The sequence below is a fragment of the Dicentrarchus labrax genome, unplaced genomic scaffold, assembly GCF_905237075.1.
Source record: "Dicentrarchus labrax unplaced genomic scaffold, dlabrax2021, whole genome shotgun sequence".
Classification (NCBI taxonomy): domain Eukaryota; kingdom Metazoa; phylum Chordata; class Actinopteri; family Moronidae; genus Dicentrarchus; species Dicentrarchus labrax.
The window spans coordinates 5,374,791-5,396,587 of NW_026136717.1; the positions used below are offsets into that span (position 1 = coordinate 5,374,791).

General features: G+C 39.2%; 3 protein-coding genes and 1 long non-coding RNA gene across 7 annotated transcripts in view; 3 read left to right on the forward strand and 1 right to left on the reverse strand.

The window, feature by feature from the left end:
• Positions 1 to 720: 720 nt before the first annotated feature.
• On the forward strand, positions 721 to 10,876 carry LOC127379323 (immunoglobulin kappa light chain). Of its 4 annotated transcripts, XM_051428777.1 has the most exons (6): positions 721 to 785; positions 1,022 to 1,598; positions 9,903 to 10,021; positions 10,287 to 10,415; positions 10,498 to 10,538; positions 10,662 to 10,876. In XM_051428777.1, exons 1-6 carry the CDS (start codon positions 731 to 733, stop codon positions 10,779 to 10,781), a joined length of 1,041 nt encoding a protein of 346 aa, XP_051284737.1. In that variant the 5' UTR covers positions 721 to 730; the 3' UTR covers positions 10,782 to 10,876. The 4 variants fall into 4 exon arrangements, with proteins under 4 accessions (XP_051284737.1, XP_051284739.1, XP_051284738.1 ...); XM_051428779.1 differs by lacking the exons at positions 9,903 to 10,021; positions 10,287 to 10,415; positions 10,498 to 10,538; positions 10,662 to 10,876 and adding exons at positions 1,828 to 1,953; positions 2,138 to 2,172; positions 2,390 to 2,604 and having other exon boundaries at positions 1,022 to 1,717; XM_051428778.1 differs by lacking the exons at positions 721 to 785; positions 1,022 to 1,598; positions 9,903 to 10,021; ... (1 more) ...; positions 10,498 to 10,538; positions 10,662 to 10,876 and adding exons at positions 3,776 to 4,190; positions 4,314 to 5,015; positions 5,110 to 5,229; positions 5,689 to 5,726; positions 6,218 to 6,509.
• LOC127379337 (uncharacterized) lies at positions 1,381 to 14,418 on the reverse strand. Its single transcript, XR_007888289.1, has 3 exons — positions 14,317 to 14,418; positions 9,780 to 9,902; positions 1,381 to 1,475 (listed from the first exon to the last, which is right to left on the reverse strand). It is a non-coding gene; the product is annotated as an uncharacterized LOC127379337 (long non-coding RNA).
• LOC127379329 (uncharacterized) lies at positions 12,990 to 15,522 on the forward strand. The gene is made up of 5 exons (XM_051428786.1): positions 12,990 to 13,625; positions 13,731 to 14,435; positions 14,630 to 14,749; positions 14,963 to 15,003; positions 15,085 to 15,522. The coding sequence occupies exons 1-5, from the start codon at positions 13,568 to 13,570 to the stop codon at positions 15,211 to 15,213; spliced, it is 1,053 nt and encodes a 350-aa protein (XP_051284746.1). The 5' UTR covers positions 12,990 to 13,567; the 3' UTR covers positions 15,214 to 15,522.
• Positions 15,523 to 18,067: 2,545 nt separating this feature from the next.
• The window catches only part of LOC127349594 (uncharacterized), a 46,677-nt gene continuing 42,947 nt past the window's right edge, over positions 18,068 to 21,797 (forward strand). The window contains exons 1-6 of the mRNA XM_051375460.1: positions 18,068 to 18,201; positions 18,354 to 18,725; positions 18,855 to 18,980; positions 19,054 to 19,097; positions 19,231 to 19,347; positions 20,369 to 20,607. Coding sequence (XP_051231420.1) covers positions 18,144 to 18,201; positions 18,354 to 18,725; positions 18,855 to 18,980; positions 19,054 to 19,097; positions 19,231 to 19,347; positions 20,369 to 20,607 — 956 coding nt within the window. The 5' untranslated portion in view covers positions 18,068 to 18,143. The remainder of the gene's footprint in view (positions 18,202 to 18,353; positions 18,726 to 18,854; positions 18,981 to 19,053; positions 19,098 to 19,230; positions 19,348 to 20,368; positions 20,608 to 21,797) is intronic.

Sequence of the window (21,797 nt, forward strand, 5' to 3'; positions counted from 1 at the left end):
ACAGTTTAGCTTTCACAATTCACTTTCCTAAAACTCATGTGGCCCAACCTGACCCGAAGCTGTGCTTTTTAGGAAACTCACCATTATGATAATGTCCAGTTTGAGCTACAACAACTTTTTGAGGAAGAGGACATACAGTATCATAGAGATTCACAACTCATACTCAAATCCAGTAATAAGTTCTGTTCTGTTCACATTGAACAGAACACACAGATCATAAATCTAAATGTTCCTTCAGTACAATAAACATCAGAAACTGTGCCACAGGAATGTGCAAAATGGCTGCCAAATAATCATTGTTTCAAAATATTTTGTTTATAATATATAATATATATATAATGTCCAGTCTGAGGTACAATAATGATGAATGATGTGAAGAGGAATACTTTAGCGAGGCACTACAAATTGTTTTTGTAATATATATACCAGTTCTAGAAAATGAACAAAAACATATAAATGTGATGCTGTCAGGGGGTCTGAGGTCAGCGTTACATTGTAGGTGACCTAAGATCAACCTTAGAATGCATTTGTCAACCTGGTAAAATCTCTCCAAATTCTGTTTTGAATTCCATGACAATTCTTTCTCAAATACCAAAATGAACACTGAGGACGGCACAGATCATGTGATCATTCAGAGTCATTTCTGATTGGCCAATCAAATGCAGCCTTGACACTGAAAAGTGGAGAATGTGTGGAGATTCTCTCAATCGACCACGGCAATCTCAACAAAATGACACCTCCGATGTTCGCTTTGTTTGTGACATGTCTGCTCTTGGGGACAATGGGTAAGTTTTACATTTTGTAAGTACATTGTCTCTTTTTTTTCTTAAAATGATTGCTTCCGATATTTTTCATATGTTTTGCAATACATTTTGGGTGTTACAATATCCAATCCAATCCAACTTTATTTGTTAAGCACTTTAAAAACAACCAAAGTTGACCAAAGTGCTGTACAGGAGAATGCTTCCAGTCATGGTATAAAGTGAACTGTGCAATTGTTTGGTCTCCATTTTCTCCTCAGCGGATATGATCGCTCCTAAACTATCATCATCTCTACATTTCCGATCTGTTAGCGTTGGTGAAAACGTGACTTTGGAATGTTTCTATAAAGATGGCATGGCAGTGAAGTTTTACTGGTATAAACAAACTCCGGGACAGAAACCACAGCTGATGTCTAAATTCTATAAGCATGACAAAAATGGCACTTTGAATAGTGAATTTAAGAACGATCCACGCCTTGAACTGGAAACTACCACTGGTAAAAATCACTTGAAGATCTCAGATGTGCAAATTTCAGACTCAGCTACGTACTACTGCATAAGTGGCTTTTCCTATGTGTATGAATTTATTGATGGCGCTATTGTCAGTGTAAAGGGTTCAGGTTTGAAGATCCCAGCTTCGGTCCATCAGTCAGCATCTGAGACCATCCAGCCAGGAGGCTCTGTGACTCTGAACTGTACAGTACACACTGGGACCTGTGATGGAGAACACAGTGTTTACTGGTTCAAAACCTCTGAAGAATCTCATCCAGGCCTCATTTACACCCATGGAGGCAGTAATGATCAGTGTGAGAGGGAACCTGACACACAAACACACACCTGTGTCTACAACTTGTCAATGCAGAGCCTGGATCTTTCTCATGCTGGGACCTACTACTGTGCTGTTGCCTCATGTGGACACATACTGTTTGGAGACGGGACCAAGCTGGACTTTGAAGGTTAGTAACTTTAAACAAATATTGTTAAATAGTGATGGATACTTTCTAATCAGAAAAAAAAAAAAGTACATGTAATGCCTCCTCATGTTCCATATGTTAATGATCTGCAGATGCGGTGCACTCTTTTGCCTTGGTGTATTTCTTGACTGGAGTTTTGGCATTCAGCATCATCCTGCTTGTTTTCCTGGCTTACAGAGCACATACACTGTACACTGCAAACAACTGCCAATGCACAGGTAGGCTAAACTGTCATTCCTTAAAATTGATAGCGGGTAAGAATTAATGGAGTTGAGTAACTGTGGGTACAATTAACATTTAAAGTATCTTGAATAAATTGGTATAATTAAGTATATTAACACTGATATATTTACAAGAATTATGAGTATTGAAGAAGCCTTTTGTTGTTTTTTTCAAAACCAGTATCTCAAGCAAGATCCTCAGCTCCCAATGCAGAGGTGAGTATTTTTAAAGCGCTACTATAACTGCATCATATTGAACAGCAAGAACACAGCATAGATTGTATAGCAGTGGCTGAATAACCTGACCAGACCAGCACCTAACCGTGCCAGATGGTGTATTACATAGAACCATCTGGAAAGTCAGTTTGGAAAAGGGCCGACACTTTCAAAAAATACTCTGCAGGTGATTGGATGATTTATATCTTATTCCCAGGGTTACCAGGATGTAGACAACCTCCATTATGCTGCTTTAAGGACCAAAAATGCCAACAGATCAAGAAAACAAAGAGACAACAGCCTGAATGAATGTGTGTACTCCAGGGTCAGGCAGTAAAAGTGAACGTTTTTCATTTGTTTTTTTGTGTTTGTCAGTTTGTCAGTTTTTTACCTCCATAATCTGAATGTAAAGATTTACCTTGCAAAGCACCAATTAAACAAGTTCCTTCAGTTACAGTTAAGCTGTGTTTCTTTGATCGAGGTGACATATTTCCACTCTCGCTACACTTGTAGTCAACAACGTACAAGCACACAACCACACATAACTGATGTCTGTGGTGACTGTGGGCTCAGGTACTTGATAGCGGAATATAAAGCTTCAACATTGACAGTCTGTACATGTGTAATGTTTCCCCCTTCACACAACACACACTATTTGGGTGTTGTTTGTGGTAACTTAATAAATCAAAAGCACATCAAACTCTCAGCAACACTATCTCACGGTCATTGGGACACAATTAGTATGGCACTGCGACCTTTCAGTATGTTTGATACGATATGGCGTGGTAGCATGCTCAGAAATATCTGCGATGATGCATGTGGCACGAGCTAATTCGTCCAAAAGTGAGCACCCACCCTCAGCGTATTGATAATGCCTGTTCTTCTTCACAGGTTGTTTACTGTAAGTGTGCTGATCACCACAAGCCCAAAGGTGTAAAGCTCTTTTTAGCTCTCAGAATACTTTGGCCATGTACTTTTCTAGACCCCTCTGCTCATTTTGTCTTTGTGGTTTCAAACAGGAAGCCTCTGCAGTGTTTTCATGCACAGCAGCCACACGGTACAACTCTAATGCCCAGACTATTCTAAGATCAGAAGAAATCATTTGAGCAATCAAACTTTTAATTTCATTTGCAAACATTGAGTGATACTATATAACAAGTTTATGATCAATCAAAGTTTTGAAAGCTAAATTAGTGTTGAGTCTTCCTGAACTGGTAAAATAATAAATAGTAACTCTAACATTAGTGCATATGCACTCAACTGTTCTCAGTGTGCAGTTTAACACAGGTAACAATGTCAGGAATCCTCAGGACCAGCCATGAGGGAGTAATGTGCTCATGTTGATGTTAGCCTAAACATCTTATCATGTCCACCCACAGAAACCTGGTACAAGTATTTCTGCCTGACAGACAGTTTAGCCAGCACAGAGGTATTCCATATTATTCATTATCCGTATTACTGTTGAATCAACCAAACAGTGGCCATGATGTGTGTTTGGGAAGGAGCAGATGAGGCAATGAACATCCCTATAGAATATATAATAATAATAATAATAATAATAATAATAATAATAATAATAATAATAATAATAGCTGTTACATCTGCCACTAATAACCACAATAAAAATGTATCATTTAATTTGGTGACGTGATATGGACATAATATTAGGTTACAGCTGATCCAATCTCTAGCAATTGAGTGCCATTTCCCACAGAAAGACTGATGACATGTATTGAATGCAAAATTGGAAACCAGATGAGTGGGGCGTCTCTCAGAAGTCCTGTTTTCAGCTTGTAGGTCTCTCTTAGTGCAGTGCATTCAATGCAGCACTGATCATGTGTTCGTTGCTTCCAAATCAGGATATTAGGTGGTACCTCTCATTAGCCAATCAAACGGAGTCTTCTCTCTGAAGAGTGGAGAAGGTGTCATCGTTCATTTCATTCATCACGGCATTTTGAGCACGATGGCAGCTCTGAGGTTTACTCTGTATCTGATTTATCTGTTCTTGGGAAGAATAGGTAAGTTGTCTGCTGTAACTTCAATATTTAATATGATTACACATTTTAAATTTAGACATCACGATCAATTTATATCACTGCATTAAACATGTTCTTTCTCGATTTTTGTTTTTTTGTCCTCAGCGCAGACGACTAATCTGGAATCGCCCGTATATGTGCGTCAAGATAGTGGTTTTTTATCAGCTAATGTTGGTGAAAACGTGATTATGCGATGTTTCTATCAAGGTGATGCTATGATGTTTTACTGGTATAAGCAAACTCTGGGACAGAATCCAAGGCTTGTCTCTACCTACTATAAACATGAAATAAGTGGCACCTTTCTAAATGAATTCAAGAACAATTCTCGCTTCTCACTAGAAACAGGAAACGGAAATTATCACTTAATAATCTCCAATTTACACATTTCAGACTCAGCAACTTACTACTGCGCAGGTTGCTATGCATATGACTTAGAATTTGCAGAGGGTGTTACTGTCAGTGTAGAGGGTTCAGGTTTGAAGATCCCAGCTTCAGTCCATCAGTCAGCATCTGAGACCATCCAGCCAGGACGCTCTGAGACTCTGAACTGTACAGTACACACTGGGACCTGTGATGGAGAACACAGTGTTTACTGGTTCAAAACCTCTAAAGAATCTCATCCAGGACTCATTTACACCCATGGAGTCAGCAATGATCAGTGTGAGAGGAAACCCAACAACCAAACACACACCTGTGTGTACAACTTGCCAATGCAGAGCCTGAATCTTTCTCATGCTGGGACCTACTGTGCTGTTGCCTCATGTGGACACATACTGTTTGGAGAGGATAAAAAGTTGGACGTAAAGCGTAAGTAACATTATATCATATATATATTAGTAATGATTACTACTTGCTCCGTATTCCACAGCTCTGTAATTTGTCCTATCATCTGTATCTGCAGATAAGGTGCACTCTTTGGTGTATTTCTTGACTGGAGCTTTGGCATTCACCACCACCCTGGTTGTTTTACTGGCGTATGCAGCGTATACAATGAACAACAGAACCAGCTGCCAGTGTAAAGGTAGGCTAACTTTATGTACTTAATACTGGGGGAGAAACTATTTTAAGCTGAATTGTCAATCAAGACAAGAGTGTCAGAAATCAGCATATTTCACTGTGCTGATTACTTGCACACAACTTGGGAATATTTCTATATTCCATGGTTTATTAGTTGCAAATGTCATCAGCAACGTACAAAATACAATTTAACATGTTCTGCCCTCAGTTTATGAAAAACTGAGCCATTCAACATAACAATTTACTAACAAGGGCATAAGTTGATGGAGGTTTTACACTGTTAAATACAATTATGGTTGGTTTTAGTGTGGGTCTTTAGTTTTCATTTATGCTGTTGTGGTTTGTTTTCCATCACTTCTGAGTGGTATAATACTTATAAAATCCAAATGTTTAAAGAATTGGTCTTCTCACCACCAGCTTTAGTGAATTTTGAAGGCTTTTCTTTTGTTGTTTTCTTAACCAGACTCAAGATCTTCAGCTGCCTCGACTCCAAATGCAGCGGTGAGTATTTTTGAATTATAGCATCTCTATAATGTGCTGTAATATAATATATATTACAACACAACAACAAAGTATTGGGGATGAAAAAAGTGACACCTGTGCCCATGAATGCAATTCATATCTCTGACATACATACTACATACTGTAGCTGTTAGATTCACAGGAATTTACCGACCCATAACTTAAACTTTTAGGAAACTGTAGTCTTTGGTTCTAGGTTCTGCCTTGAATTTCAAACCTGAACCTTTTGGATATATATCATTGAAATAGTATGTAAGTATGTCAACATGAGCTACATGTTATGTGTGGTTTTGTTCCTGTGGTGCAAATGGCCTCTTTCAAAGCACAGAGATACTATTTTCTAAGTTCTGTTATGTCCATGTGATCAATGTCAATCGATATTGTATAGGTGTTGGTGTGTACAATATATATAAGACAAGCGATGTATATGTATATGGTGATTAAACGTTAAAATTTTATTTTATTCCCAGGATTCCAGCGATTCAGACAACCTCCATTACGCTGCTTTGAAGGCACACAAGGTCAACAGATCAACGAGACTGAGGAATGACGTGCAAAGTGAATGTGTGTACTCCGGAGTAAGGCAGTAGGAGCTGGAGATATTTCATTTGTACTTTACTTCCGCGTAAGAAGAATGTGTCTATCAAACTAAATAATGTGATTTATTTCTAAACTAGGAACATTGCTGTCAGATTTCACCTCAGTATACTGAATGTAAAGTTTTTCTTTTCCATAAACTAATAAAACATTGCAAGAAACCAAGCTTCCTTGATACAGCAAAGTTCAATTGGTCTACTGTCACTTTAGCAGTAGTTTACAGCATAAAAACACAGCACACACAGCTTATCTATGTGGTGCCTGTGGGCTCAGGTGCTAGAGACCGCACTGGAAGATTGCAATATCAGTACCCAGGTTGGAGAAGGATGTCTGTAAGTGCTGCATGGTTGAAAGAATGACACTTCATCATTGTGTACACTAGCACAGAAACTGGCCACACCCATCTGTTTAATACCCCTCTCTGACTGGGAGACACGTCGTCGTAGTCATGTCTCATTTCATGGTCATAGATGAGTTGATGTGATTTTTTTTGTTTTTTTGGTTCAGTTGGGAATAACTTTTATAAAAATGACAAAGAAAGAGCTAGAGGAAGTGCACGAGAGAATGTGAGAAGGCCAAACATAACAGAAAGTAAACCTCTGTTGAAACGTTACTGGGTTCTTCTCAGTGGTTACTTCAAAGGCAAATAAAACTCAGCAACAATAAGGTAGCAAGCATGAACACATTTCAAAGGCTTTTCACGTACTATACCTTCTGAAATTTAAGAGCAAGCTTTTGCAAACATTATCGATACGGGTGTGACTCAGCAGGACCAGCCTTCTCATAGCAGGGTGGCAACATACCAGTGACCATGTGATATCTGAATATACATTTTTAACATGGCTGGAGCCAGTCTGTCAGATAGTGAGTGTCCGCCTTCATTATATTTAGGCCTTTCCTAAATGTCTATGCAGGATGGTTATTGTCATTAAGTATCTCTTTTAGCTTCTGTGTGGTTGTCAGTCAAAGATTAGCTCTCAGTATACTTGGTCATGTGCTTTTCTACGACCCTTTGCTCTCTGTGTCTTTGTGGTTTCAAACAGGAAGTCTCTGCAGTGTCTTCATGCACAGCAGTCACACAGTATAACTCTAATGCCCAGACTATTTAAGAAGATCATATCAATAAATGAATGTCAAGAGGCTAAAACTGGGTTTTATAAAATAATAACTGGTAGTATAAGTAACTCTGTAACATTAATGTATATGTAGTCAATCAATACATTGTGTTTGTCTGCAAAATTTAGAGTGCAAATGTCATTTTAAAACCCTCAAGACCAGCCTTGCTTAGGGAGGGGCGCTTTACTGCTCAATATGTCCTCCCACAGTAATCTCATCTTTTTGCCTGGCAGACCAACCAAACAGTGGCCACCACACCTATGCATGGGAGAAGCAGCTGAAACAATTTACATTCCCAAGCAATGCCAGCACCATTAGCAACTTGCTGCAACAACACTAACTACTGCAAATAAAGTATTATTTTTGACAAGTCTAGAGACATGGCTCTAAGGTTATCATTGTCGGTTGGTGTGCTGGTCCACCTCTTTGATCCAGACGGATGATTCCACTGACTCTGACTACTGACTTTCCCCTGACTTTTCTTATAGCGCTGCCATGAGGTTGACAGTTTCGGCTTTATGTTTCATGTCTTGACAAGTATTAGATTGATTCAGATTGATTTCTAGGTATTTTGATACATATATCCATGGTGCCTAGAGGATGAACACTAGTGGTCCCCTGACTCTTCCTGTATGGCCCTTAGCAGGTCAAAGTTTACACTTATTCTGTGAAATAACTCAAAATCCCCAGGATGAAATGGCACCAAATTTCTTGCAGACATTCATAGTCCTCAGAGGCTGAATCCTACTGACTTTGGTGATTCCCCATCTTGCGCCACCATGAGGTACACATTTGTTGTGAGTGAAATGTTTAAACAACTATTGGCTTGCTAACATGCAACTACAACAATTGGCATTCACCTTTCTCACTCCTGTGGTGAAGGTGGGGTGTGGAAACTTTGGTCACAGCAGAGCTTAAACACAGGAAGAATAACCTATTAACTGAAATATGTGCTAACTTTGCAATGCAAACACCTTACTTTGTTCAGTAAAGAGTGAGAAATCTTTCTGCTTGTGAATTGTTGGGGGCAGGACAAGAGAAATTATGTAATTTATATTAAATTAATACATTGTAAAGTAAAAGTGGAAGGGTGGGGGATGGCAGACAGTTTATTGTACCAATCCTGGTTCATTTCCAACAACAAAGAAAGTACAGAGTTGAGTCTTACTTTTTCTCAGTTGCCCCTGACGACAAACTTTATCCCAGAGTAAGACTCTTCATCTTATTTCAGCCACCAAGTCTTTTATTTCAGTACTTTTTAGTCTTATACACTAATCTGACTGGAAATGAGTGACAATACATTTTATGTCTTTGTCTTTGTAAATTCACTTCTCTCTGAATATCATGTTTGAACTTTTTCTGCTACTGATGTCGGTTAATGAAAGTGACTGACTTTGGTTGAGCAGTACTAGACTTCACCAGATTATTTCTGTTCTTAGTGATTTTAAACATCGACATTGCAAGTGATATTGTGGTTCTATCCAAGTGTCTTAACTCGAGAGCCAAAGTAGACAATGGTGGGGGCACTGAACATGTGTTCACTGTTTCCAAAATAGGACATTCAGTGTCACTTCTTGTTAGCCAATCAAACACAGTCCTCTCTGTAAGAGTAGAGAACGTATGGAGGATCTCCACATTCATCAAGACATTTTGGTCACGATGACATCTTTGAAGTTGGCTTTATATCTGACTTGTCTTTGCTTGTGGAGAATAGGTAAGTTTGGTATTTTGCTGATGTTTTTGTATCCTTTCAAGTGTATAGTCAATGTTTAGTCATTATAATCAGAATGTATAATCACTATGATAAACTGCTATCATTGCATTCATTTTGTTCCTTTCTCTTTTCTATTCAGCTCTGACAACTGATGTTAAATTGTCCACATCTGTGCGTCAAGAGAGTGGTTTTATATCAGCTAATGTTGGCGACAACGTGACATTACGATGTTTCTTTCAAAGTGATGTTGCAGCAGTGTTTTTCTGGTACAAACAAACTCTGGGACAGAAACCAAGGCTTGTCTCTAACTACTATAAACATGATAAAAATGGCTCCTTTTCAGATGAATTCAAGAACAATCCACGCTTCACGCTGGAAACTAAAAAGGGTACAAATCACTTGACAATCTCAAATTTGCATACTTCAGACTCAGCTACTTATTACTGCATAAGTTGCTATGCATACAAGTTTGAATTTGCAGAGGGTGTTACTGTCAGTGTAAAGGGTTCAGGTTTGAACATCCCAGCTTCGGTCCATCAGTCAGCATCTGAGAGCATCCAGCCAGGAGGCTCTGTGACTCTGAACTGTACAGTACACACTGGGACCTGTGATGGAGAACACAGTGTTTACTGGTTCAAAACCTCTGAAGAATCTCATCCAGGACTCATTTACACCCATGGAGGCAGGAATGATCAGTGTGAGAGGGAACCCAACAACCAAACACACACCTGTGTGTACAACTTGCCAATGCAGAGCCTGAATCTTTCTCATGCTGGGACCTACTACTGTGCTGTTGCCTCATGTGGACACATACTGTTTGGAGACGGGACCAAGCTGGACTTTGAAGGTAAGTACAGCAACATTCTAGCAGAGAACTCACAATCAATCGTCAAATTTTAATAAGGTATAGCCAAATCAATATTGTTCATTTCAATGATGATATTTGGGGGTTTAAAAAAGTCTATGAACAATATATCAGCCAGTAGCAAAAATCTTGAGTCTTATCCCTTTGATTTGTTGGTTTTTGACCGAACTGAGTGGGACATTTTACATTGCAAAAATTAAGCTCTACTAAAGGTTCGTATTGTCTCCTGATGTCTGGCTATACGCAGATGAGGAGACCTCTCCCGACTCTCTTGTGTATTTCTTGAGTGGAGCTTTGGCATTCACCACCCTGCTGGTTGTTTTACTGACTGTCTCAGTGTACAAGATGAACTGGAGAAGCAGCTGCCTGTGTAGAGGTAACTGGTACTGTTTTTACCAAATCGCTTGTATTCACTGAAGACGGCTTATAAATAAAGAGCTTTCTCTATTTCCCAACAGAGCCTCAAAGAGTTTCAGCTTCTGCCACAACAAATGGAGAGGTGAATGTTTTCCATTTACTGTAAAATACATTTTAATTTAACATCCAGACACATTTAACAGTCCAGTTAGCTGTTTCCTGGATTTTGTTCTATTGTGATTCCTTATTAAATTTTTGTTTCCAGGGTAACCAAGATGCAGACAACCTCCATTATGCTGCTTTAAGTGTCAACCATCCTAACAGACCAAGAAGACAGAGGAACCACACCAAGGATGAATGTGTGTACTCCGGTGTCAGGCAGTAGAACTGGATTTTCTTAAAACAGGAAGTTTACACACATACTGTATAATGAATGTAAAGTGTGTTGCTTTTGACTACTAAAAGAAGCTTTTGACAGTACAGCTGTCTGATGTGGTTTTTTATGTGCTGACAAAGGGGCCATTTTTCCACTAGCACTATACTCTAGCTGTTGTATCTACCTCTAGTCATTTTGTTTTTCTACATGTTACTACAACCCAGCTGATGAAAGAATCTTGTAACAGCTTCCATTGGGCTGGCTACAGGTATATTTACAACGGCTATCTTTGGTTTTTATATCTTCACATCTTTCTATAAGCTGTAGGTGATACTCACCCCCCCCCCTCTCAGGAACACTATTAGTTAGGCGTGCTCCAATAGGTTGTTTGCTGTCACGTGACGCTCAGAATGAGGCAGTAAGTGAAGGACAGAATGGATGAGATGGAAAAATAAAAGCCTGTACTATGCTAGTTATTGTTTACTCATGGTGATGTCTCAGTCAATGTGTATGAAATCTTGGACCGCCCAATCCATTCTTAAATCATGGCTACAAACCTATTTTGTGACCTTTGACCTCTGAGTCAAAAATGTCAATAATTCACTGTTCAACTGTGAAATATGGTCAACCTCCCCTTCTGTTCCCGAGTTCTGGTGTTGAATAATGGCCAAAAAAGTGTTTTTCGCAGACATTATGATGTCACAGTGAAGTTGACCTTTGACCTTTTGGGTAACAAACACCATCACTTTATTGTTGTATCACATTAAACATTTGTGTGAATTATTTCATAAATACTGTATCACTTGTTGAGTTATGACCAAACATTGTTGGGTTTGCCAGCTTTGAGAACTAACATTGATCCAGCTGACTCTTGGGGGTATGGGTCACTAGCCTGAGAGTTAAGATGACAGAACCATGAACTGACATGTTACACAGGGTTGTTAGAAGACTTACACTATTTGTGAAGTCTGCTGTTTCTCCTTACTTTCAGAATTTAAGCTAAGCTAGGCTTTAACAATGCAGGAGTCAACGTAAAGAGATGAAACTGACATCAGTTGTCTCATCTAGTTATCTATGAGTAAGGCTGCAAACAAGAGGATTTCCATAAAGGTCTGAGAAATTCTGCACTCATCACCTTGAGTTCCAGCTATTTTTTATCGCAGTATTGTCAAAACAAGCCAGCTGATCAGGTCTTAGTGGACTATTTTGTTGGAATAATAATGTGTAGAAGCAGGGCAAGGGTAATAAGGCTTTACTCTTTCAGCTGAAGGAGCCTTTAATTAAATAGCATGGTAAATTTAGTTCAGTACAATGTTTAACTATGATATTAGCTCTGTCTCTGCTATGAACACAGAAATGAAGCAGTCATTTCACTGAGACCTTTTGACCGTGCAGCCATTTTGTATCTCTTTCACTGCAGCAGCCTTTGTGGTTTACAGCAGGATGTGGAGGTGTTTGCAATCTTAGCGGGCAGTCAAGCTGTAAACAGTGCTGTGTTACCTCCACACAGGGGACTGTGTTTGCGGGGGTGTGTTGTTTAAGACACCAATGAGTGAAATACAATCCAAGAGGTCCCGTTTGATTAACAGATGAATGCATTTAAAGGCCTACTGGGCAGAAAAACACTGCACAACTCTATCATATTTTTAATACTGGGAGAGTATTAAACTTAGATACAACAAGTTATCACAGCGGTAACTATTTAATGTCATCTCAAACAGTAAGTAATCTAGTTTGAACGTGTGCTTGCATGTATGAGATTGGCCAGTGTAGTGCCTTGCTGGATGATGTTGAGCTGCGTTACTGGAAAAGAACCAGGTTCAGCTTTTTTGCCAGAGACCCCTATGTTGGCACCCCCACTGCATCAATAGGCCGAGTTAATTCAAATGAATGAGTTGGCTGTGTTGTCCGTGCATAGATATTCCTAAAGCCAAATGCCATTTAAACATCCCAAGAAAAGCGTACTTATCGCTTCACATTTGATTATACTACTTCTAATATTGATACTCAACCCTTTTACCTAGAAAATATGTTTGTATATTACTACATGTATTCATAATTATGTTGTTGTGAAAACAAATACCTGGCTGGGGACATACAAAGTGGTGGTCCAGGGTTCACATCCAGACTCCAGCACTTTGGTTAAGGTAAGAAAAGATCGTGATTCTGGTTAAATGTTAATGACAATCTTAGGTTTCAAATCATTGCTGACTTTTGAATTTAATTGAAAGTGTACTTTTTAACCTAACTGAGTGGGACATTTTACATTTCAAAAATCAGCTCTTTGTTTAGCTCTACTAAAAGGTTGGTAATGTCTCCCGACGTCTGGCTATCTACAGATGAGGGGAACTCTCCGGACTCCCTTGTGTATTTCTTGAGTGGAGCTTTAGCTGTCACTACCTTAACTGTATTGGGGTGGCGTGAGAAATAAAACTAGCCATTCAGAGTAAGCAGATGGAAAGTGATATTCTTTTTCTTCGTTATTCTTCGATTTAATGTCATCATTTGTTTCTTCACAACAGCACATATAACAAGAACAAGTTTCTGACTCTTCGACTGTATCTTCTTTTTGTATAAAAGGCATTCATTTTGATGATACGATTTTAGATTTAGTGACACTGTGAGGAGACTTGACACACCTTTCACCATGTGATGCTTCTTACGGAACAAAATTGACACTGTAGGCGTTACTGAACATGTGATCATTGTTGTCTGGTTGGCCACTCGACACAGCCCAGTCTGTGAGGAGTGGAAAATCTATCAAGGTGCTTTTCATTCCACACGGCAATTTCTTCATGATGACATCTCCAAAGTTTGTTTTCTATCTGACATGTCTGTTCGTGGGAGAAATGGGTGAGTTAATTTATAGTCAGTCCAGCCAGCTTTTTTCTGATTATGAAATCATTTCAGTGAGATAAAAGGAATTCCGTCTTTGCTTTGTCTCCCATTTTACTGCAGCTCAAATGAGTAATCTGAAAAAGTCCACGGTGGCGCGTCAAGAGAGTGGCTTTATATCAGCTAATGTTGGTGACGACTTGACTTTACAATGTTTCTATGAGGATTTTGCTGCAAAGTATCATTGGTATAAGCAAACTCTCGGACAGAAGCCAAGGCGTATCTCCATTACCTACATGTATGATAAAAATGGCACTTTTTATCATGAATTCAAAAACAGTCCACGCTTCACACTGCAAACTAAAGCTGGTGAGAATCACTTAAAAATTTCAGATGTACAAATTTCAGACTCTGCTACTTACTACTGTGTAAGCAGTTCTTCATTTTTGTTTGAGTTTGGGGCGGGCACTATTGTCAGCATAAAGGGTTCAGGTTTGAACATCCCAGTTTCGGTCCATCAGTCAGCATCTGAGACCATCCAGCCAGGAGGCTCTGTGACTCTGAACTGTACAGTACACACTGGGACCTGTGATGGAGAACACAGTGTTTACTGGTTCAAAACCTCTGAAGAATCTCATCCAGGACTCATTTACACCCATGGAGGCAGGAATGATCAGTGTGAGAGGAAACCCGACACACAAACACACACCTGTGTGTACAACTTGCCAATGCAGAGCCTGGATCTTTCTCATGCTGGGACCTACTACTGTGCTGTTGCCTCATGTGGACACATACTGTTTGGAAATGGGACCAAGCTGGACGTTTTAGGTAAGTAACTGTATAGCTGAGGTTGTTTCATATGATGAGTAGTAAAAAGTTGATGGTAGTTTACCCTTTGAAAGGTTTTTCTGAGGGAAGTATTTGCTTATCTGAGCAACGATGTGAAAATGTAAAAAGAGCACCTTAAGGTAAAATTGTGTATTTGACTTGATTAGTCAAAACAGGTGTCTGTCTCTCTACAGATGAGGTGGACTCTTCTGTCTTGGTGTATTTCTTGAGTGGAGCTTTGGCATTCACCACCATCCTGGTTGTTTTACTGACTGTCTCAATGTACAAGATGAACAACAGCTACAAAGCTTCAGGTAGGTGGTGCTGAACTGTTTCTGAAAGCTTGTATTCACTGGGCTTTGCCATCACTGTGTGAATGTGTGTGAAAGGGTGAATGTGGCACGTAGTGTAAAAGCGCTTTGAGTGGTCGGAAGACTGGAAAGGCGCTATACAAGTACAGGTCTATTTACCATTTACCATTTACTGAATTTGGCTTTTGCAAAAAAATTCATGTCTTTGTTTCTCAGAGTCTCAAGCAAGATCTGCTCCATCCACAGCACACGCAGAGGTGAATTAACAAATATTTATCTTGTGGAACCATATCATCATCCTGTATCTTGTTATGCTGACATATATATTTTTTTATCAGGGTCACCAAGAAGCAGACAACCTCCATTATGCTGCTTTAAATGTTAACACCGCCTACAGATCAAGAAGACAGAGAGACAACACCCAGAATGAATGTGTGTACTCCAGAGTGAAGCAGCAGAACTGCTGAATGTGACACCTGTACTTTCTTTGAGAATAAAATGGTGTCTGTCTTTTGAGGTGTAACATTATGAAGATAAAATCTCTGTGCTTTGGTAACGTTTGAGACCCTCTACTTTCTTTGTCGTTTTTTCTGGGGTTTTAAGCAGGATATCTTCACAGTCGTACTTTTTGGTTGATTGATGTTGCACAAGTGACTCATGGACTTTGAGAATTATTAAAATATGTCTTGGACTTGGACTCATATACTAAATTTTCGTCCAAATGATTTATGTGCATTTTGTATGAGAGATAAAATAAACCAAATATGACTTTGAAACACTTATAGTGTGTGTGTGTGTGTGTGTGTGTGTGTGTGTGTGTGTGTGTGTGTGTGTGTGTGTGTGTGTGCATGTGTTCAATCCATAATAGCATTACCTCTAAATGTCTGGTGGCCCCATGGGTAGTGCATAAAGAAGTGAACTTTAATTTAGAAATCTTTAATTCTCCATTCATTAATGATTTCTTGTTATCATCATTCACTTAATGAGGTGGCTTTCCACCATTTTGCACACTGCAACACTGATTCCACTGAAAAATGAAAATGAGACTGAAGTTCCACCTGGCATTGTTTTCTTACGTCACTTTACTTCATAATGTGTACTCCTTTCTGTTACTTTAGTAGTTTACTGTCAAGAAGACACAAGTGTACAGAACAACATTAGTTATGTGAAAGCTGAGGCAATCATACTCAGGCATGGTACGGAGCAATCATACCTATTTTATAAACGCCCTAAGTACTTCATAAGTCTGACCTCTATCGCCAGTTAAGTTACTGTTTTAGAAGGTTTGTGCCTGAGAATTCTCTTTTTGCTGGTAGCAGTGGTGTAGTTGTGGCTTGGTAGGCCGGTAGGTATACAACTGTGGCTTCAACCTCACCCCCTCATCAGCCCTCAGCCACCTGCTCCCCTAGATGACTCCCCACTGGCCACCCGTAACTGACTTTGTTTGACAGAAATATAATGTAATGTATTGTGGTGGCTCTTTGATTATATTGTACTTTTTACTCCACTGCATTTATTTGACAGCTTTAGTTACTATTTTCTTTACAGAAGAACATTTTGCTGACATTTTCCAATACATTACTTTTAACAACTTACTGTATGTTGGAGATTGTCCTCCCAAGAAAAACAACAGCGTTATTTGAGCTAGTGCCTCATGGTTCTGTTCAACAGGTTAAGCTCTCTAGCCCTCTACTCTATGCACAAAGGAGGAAGTAAGGTGACTTTTTTACAGACTGGTTAAGTCCACATGTGGAGGATGTCTGGGTGGATGGATGGGTTGACCAAACTTTGGACTTTAACACAGTCAACATTTTTAAAGTATGACCACAATAGTTTCCTAACCTTAACCACATGGTTATAAGTGTAAGTATGAAGGTCCCCTATCCTTAAAAGTAGTTATTTTAAGCCTAATAAACTATGTATGTGGAAAACAATGTATTTTTTCGTTTAATTTAGAGGATTTGTTGTTACGTTGCGCGGGAAGGATTATCGCGAGATCGCCTGCAGCCTTAACCTGCAAGATGTGTACCAATACATTGCTGGTATACAGAAACTCCCCCTGCCTAGAGGTGGATATTCCCTGTATACCTGTGCATATGCCCTGCACCTTCCTGACCACCTCCGGATCTGGTTTGTCTTGGATGCATTTACACCTATAGTTTCTTGTGATTATGCACTATCTGACTGAAATCCTGTCACCCAAAATGTATTTTATCGCAAGGTTTAAGGTTTTTTTGAGTTGGCTCTTGCTGGCAGATGCATTGACTCTGTCTGTAAATATATATATTTTTAGAAATACCCAACTTTGTCATTACTTATGCTTTTTAAAACGTCTGGTAGGCTATGCTCATACTGCTATCATTACCAGGAAACCACTCTACGTTGTCTGATTTGATTCATTACTCAAGACAACTATCACATCTCCATTCCTAGTTAAGTTAAATGTGAACTATGACACTGAGTACATAACAGGTAAGCTTTTAACCACACGTCATACTAACTCTAAACCTGGGTTCATTATACACCTAACTACTCGAATACAGGCACTCATTGGTCTGAGGGACTTTTTTCTTGCCGATGTTCTCAAATGTCATCGTGCTACCACACTTAACTAAGGTAGCGAGCATTATTAACATTATACCTGCTAAACACAAGCTTTCTAGTGTTGTTACATGACCATGTTAGCATGCTGAGGTTAACATGTAGCTCAAAGCACAGCCTCAAAGAGCTGCTATCATGTAGACTGTTAGTCCTGTAGCATTGTATCTTTGTCAGTGCAGCGTTTATTGTGGTTTTTAGGAGGGCGTGAAATGGTTTGCACTCTCACACAGATGCACCTTTAGCCTCTACAAACAATAACTGAGTTATTACCAGCATCAAATACTAAACACTTAGAGTATGAGTTAGATTAGCTCACAGAATAGTAACAGAAAATGCTGTTCTTATGAGTTTCTGCATAGCTGTAACATTTCTTAAGGTAGCCATTTAAAAACTATATTTAAACCCCTGAAAGAAAGTAGTTGTTTGTAAGGTGGTTATACAACTTAAAAAAAATGTGTCTCTTCAATACAACACAGAATACAGAAAGCTTGGGGAAAATATCATTGTATCACTGTATAACGTTGAGAGAGAACTCCTATTGTGCATTGGTACTGGTGTTTATATTTGATACAGATCATTTATTTTTGAATCCAATGCCAGTATGAGGTTCTTAATATATTTCTAGCCATGTAAAAGTTCTCAAAAAACAAACTTGACTCTATAGGTGGTACTGAGCATGTGATTGGGTTTCCTATCTGTCATACAGTGTTATATCAGGCCGACCAATCAAACACAGTCTGGTCTTTGAAGAGAGGAGAACTATCAGTATTCCTTCATTCAGCACGACAACTTGGACATGATGACGTCTGCAAAGTTTGCTTTCTATCTGACATGTTTGTTCTTGGGAGAGATGGGTGAGTTGTGTATTTATTCATCCAGTTTGTATCTTTTATTGTATGATCACTCCTCATAGCAATGTGGCTAATGTTTCTAATGTAATAATTACACTGAATTCTGTCACATGAAGGTAACGTGTGTATTTGCTTTGTCTCTCATTTCACTTCAGCTCAGGTGACTGAAGTGAAATTGCTCTCATCTGTTCATCAGGAGAGTGGTTTTTTATCAGTTAAAGCAGGAGACAAGTTGACCCTACAATGTTTCTATGAAGGCGATTCTTCAACATGGCTTTACTGGTTTAAGCAAACTCTGGGACAGCAACCAAGGCTTATCTCTTCCTTCTACATGTATGGTAAAAATGCCACTTTATATGGTGAATTCAAGAACAATCAACGCTTCACACTGGATACTGGAAATCGTAAAAATCACTTGAAGATCTCAGATTTCCAAATTTCAGACTCAGCGACTTATTACTGCGCAAAGCATAATTCATATGAATTAGAATTTGCGGAGGGCGCTACTGTCAGTGTAGACTTTGAAGGTAAATAACTTTCTAGCAGAGCTAGTCTTACTTGATAAATAGTTATTTATGGTCACTTTCCAATCTAAATTTGTATGAACACAGAGCTAAAAGCTGAAAGCTCTGTTTCTTGTGTCTGTCTCTCTACAGATGAGGTTGACTCTCCTGTCTTGGTGTATTTCTTGAGTGGAGCTTTGGCATTCACCACCATCCTGGTTGTTTTACTGACTGTCTCAATGTACAAGATGAACAAGAGAAACAGCTGCCAATCTTCAGGTAACTGGTACTGTTTGTTTCTAACGGCTTGTATTCATTAAATATAACTTTTGATTTTCTGTGTTTCCATCAGATTCTCAAGCAAGATTACCAGCTTCCTCCGAGGCAAATGCAGAGGTGAAATGAATTTTAATAATCCATTCATTACCACTTAAACACTTATTTATTTTTTATGTAATTGTTTTACGGATAGTTCTTTAAATTTCAGTCAGGATCAATATCTTAACAATTATACATATTTTGTTTCCAGGGTCACAGAGACGCTGACAACCTCCATTACGCTGCTTTAAGTGTCAACCTGCCCAACAGATCAAGAAGACCGAGGAACAGCACCAATAATGAATGTGTTTACTCTAGTGTGAATCAGTAGGACTGGACATATTGCATTTCTGGGGTGGATGGCCATATATTGCATTGGACTTCACTAGAGTTCACATCTTGTCACAGACCTGTAGGTAACATTGGCCTTTCTGTACATTTTTCTAAGCTTTACACCAAGTAAATATATTAAAAAAGTAGAACAAACCCTCTCTGTAATCATTTTGGCCTTGATACTTTCTAGGGTTAGTTCCTCTCTCCAGTGTTAGTTGCTTCATGTAGCCTTTGCCTGAATTACCTGAATGAACTGTATTCTGTTGTGTGTTTATTTTTGGCTTCTGTACATCTTTAGTGTGGAATACGTTAATAAATTGCTCTTATTGGCTTTTTGCTCGAGGGTCTATTGTTGCTCTTGCAGTGTGGTTTTGTCAGCTCTTCACCACCGTCTGTCTCTCCTTCAAGCAGGGACTTAATATAGCCGATACCGATTACTTAAAAAGAAAATCTTGATCAGCCTGATATCCTTGACACATGATGATGATCATAATATTGTAATAAATAAGCTGCTGTCCATTGGTCTTGATGATTCTGCTCATACTTTTTTCAAATCATATCTTTCTTGGGCGGTCGGCTACTTATATGAATATAAATATAAATATAATATATAAACCTACATAAATAATTTCCAAATGAAAATAGCAATGTCCATTTTTATGCTTACATCTACTACCAGGAAGGTTTTTCTATTGGCCTTCAGTGATTGAATCATACAGTACCCATGTCTACTTTACTGACCTGACAGTGCAGACAGTACCTGCTGTAAGAAGGGCCAAGCTGTCCAAACAGAAGATACCATTTCAAAAGCATGACAGCCTTAAAGTTCACTATGCTACTGTTTGGGTTACATTACCTTCCAAACACTTATGCATCAAGTACACTTTGCAGTGTTGCTGTTGGTTTACAGCTGTCTGAAGCATTCATAGTATGAGTATGACCTCTACCACAGTCATTTATGCCTTCACCAGTATAGAAATGGAGTACTCTGACTATGCATTTGTGAATACCATCAGTCAGCATCTGAGAGCATCCAGCCAGGAGGCTCTGTGGCTCTGAACTGTACAGTACACACTGGCACCTGTGATGGAGAACACAGTGTTTACTGGTTCAAAACCTCTGAAGAATCTCATCCAGGACTCATTTACACCCATGGAGGCAGGAATGATCAGTGTGAGAGGAAACCCAACAACCAAACACACACCTGTGTCTACAACTTGCCAATGCAGAGCCTGGATCTTTCTCATGCTGGGACCTACTACTGTGCTGTTGCCTCATGTGGACACATACTGTTTGAAGACGGGACCAAGCTGGACTTTGAAGGTAAGTAACTGTATAGCTGAGGTTGGTGCATCTGATAAATGCTCATTGTAACTTCCCAAACAAATTTAGGATGAAAACAGAAAGCCTGCTATCAGCTGTGTTTGTGATATCTTGCTCTATACAGATTCCACTAACAACGACCACGTCATCAGATGTATGAAATATGAAGTTTATTGCATATTTATTGAATGTGAACAGATGTGGTATACTGAAGGATGAGGGATGAAGGGATGAGGGGTAGGGGTCGAGGGATGAGGGTAGGGTCGAGGGATGAGGGATGAAAGGATGAGGGTAGGGGTCGAGGGATGAGGGAAGAGGGGATGAAGAGTTGAGGGATAAAGGGAATAAGAATTGAGGAATGAAGGGGTATCGGAAGCAAGGGTGAGAGCTGAACAGATGGAAGAAAGGTGGGTCTGTTGGCGGATGGATGAATGGACGGAGGGGTTCAGCAAGATGGTAAGAAGGAACCGAGTGGGTTGTGAGACCCTGAGTGGGGGAGCGGTCTCTTCGTATCTCTTGTATGGAGCCCCAGTAGTTCCTGTATTTGGATAAGAGAGACAGGAAAAAATGGAAAGAAAGGGTTCGGGGAGAAGGATGTTGAAACTGAGTCAAGGAGGGAGTGAATGTATAAGGTGTGCTTAAGTAAGTTTTGAGCGGAAATGAGATGAGTGCAAGGCGGGGTCTTTGTTCCTGAACCTAGTTATAAAACTTCATATATTGTTATTGGACAATTTAGCTGTATATTGTTGTAATTTATGTGAGGAACAGAATAATAATGCCATATATGATACACATTTTATATGTGACATATTTTGTTACCAGGGTTACCAAAATGGAGACAACCTCTATTATGCTGCTACAAGTGTCAACCTGACCAAGACATCAAGAAGACAGAGGGATTCAACCTGGAGTGAGTGTGTGTATTATAGTGTAAAGAAGTAGAACTGGACATATCACATTTGTAATACAGGATTTTCTTTGTGCCTTGTTTGGGTTGTAATGTAGATTTTGATTTATTTAAAATAAATAAACTTTTATAGCTTTTATTTGTTCTGCAGCCAAAATTTAATTTGATTGTTTGCTGATGTGCATATGTAGGATGCCGTAACTCAGGCTTCTTCA

Excerpts from the sequence above, each read along its gene's own strand:
- LOC127379323 (XM_051428776.1), top strand. The coding sequence starts at position 9,081 with ATGGAGGATCTCCACATTCATCAAGACATTTTGGTCACGATGACATCT. Across the intron at positions 9,175-9,313 it reads TCTTTGCTTGTGGAGAATAG|CTCTGACAACTGATGTTAAA; the intron begins GTAAGTTTGGTA and ends TTTTCTATTCAG. Across the intron at positions 10,539-10,661 it reads CTGCCACAACAAATGGAGAG|GGTAACCAAGATGCAGACAA; the intron begins GTGAATGTTTTC and ends TTTTGTTTCCAG.
- LOC127379329 (XM_051428786.1), top strand. The coding sequence starts at position 13,568 with ATGATGACATCTCCAAAGTTTGTTTTCTATCTGACATGTCTGTTCGTG. Across the intron at positions 13,626-13,730 it reads TCTGTTCGTGGGAGAAATGG|CTCAAATGAGTAATCTGAAA; the intron begins GTGAGTTAATTT and ends ATTTTACTGCAG. Across the intron at positions 14,436-14,629 it reads GACCAAGCTGGACGTTTTAG|ATGAGGTGGACTCTTCTGTC; the intron begins GTAAGTAACTGT and ends GTCTCTCTACAG.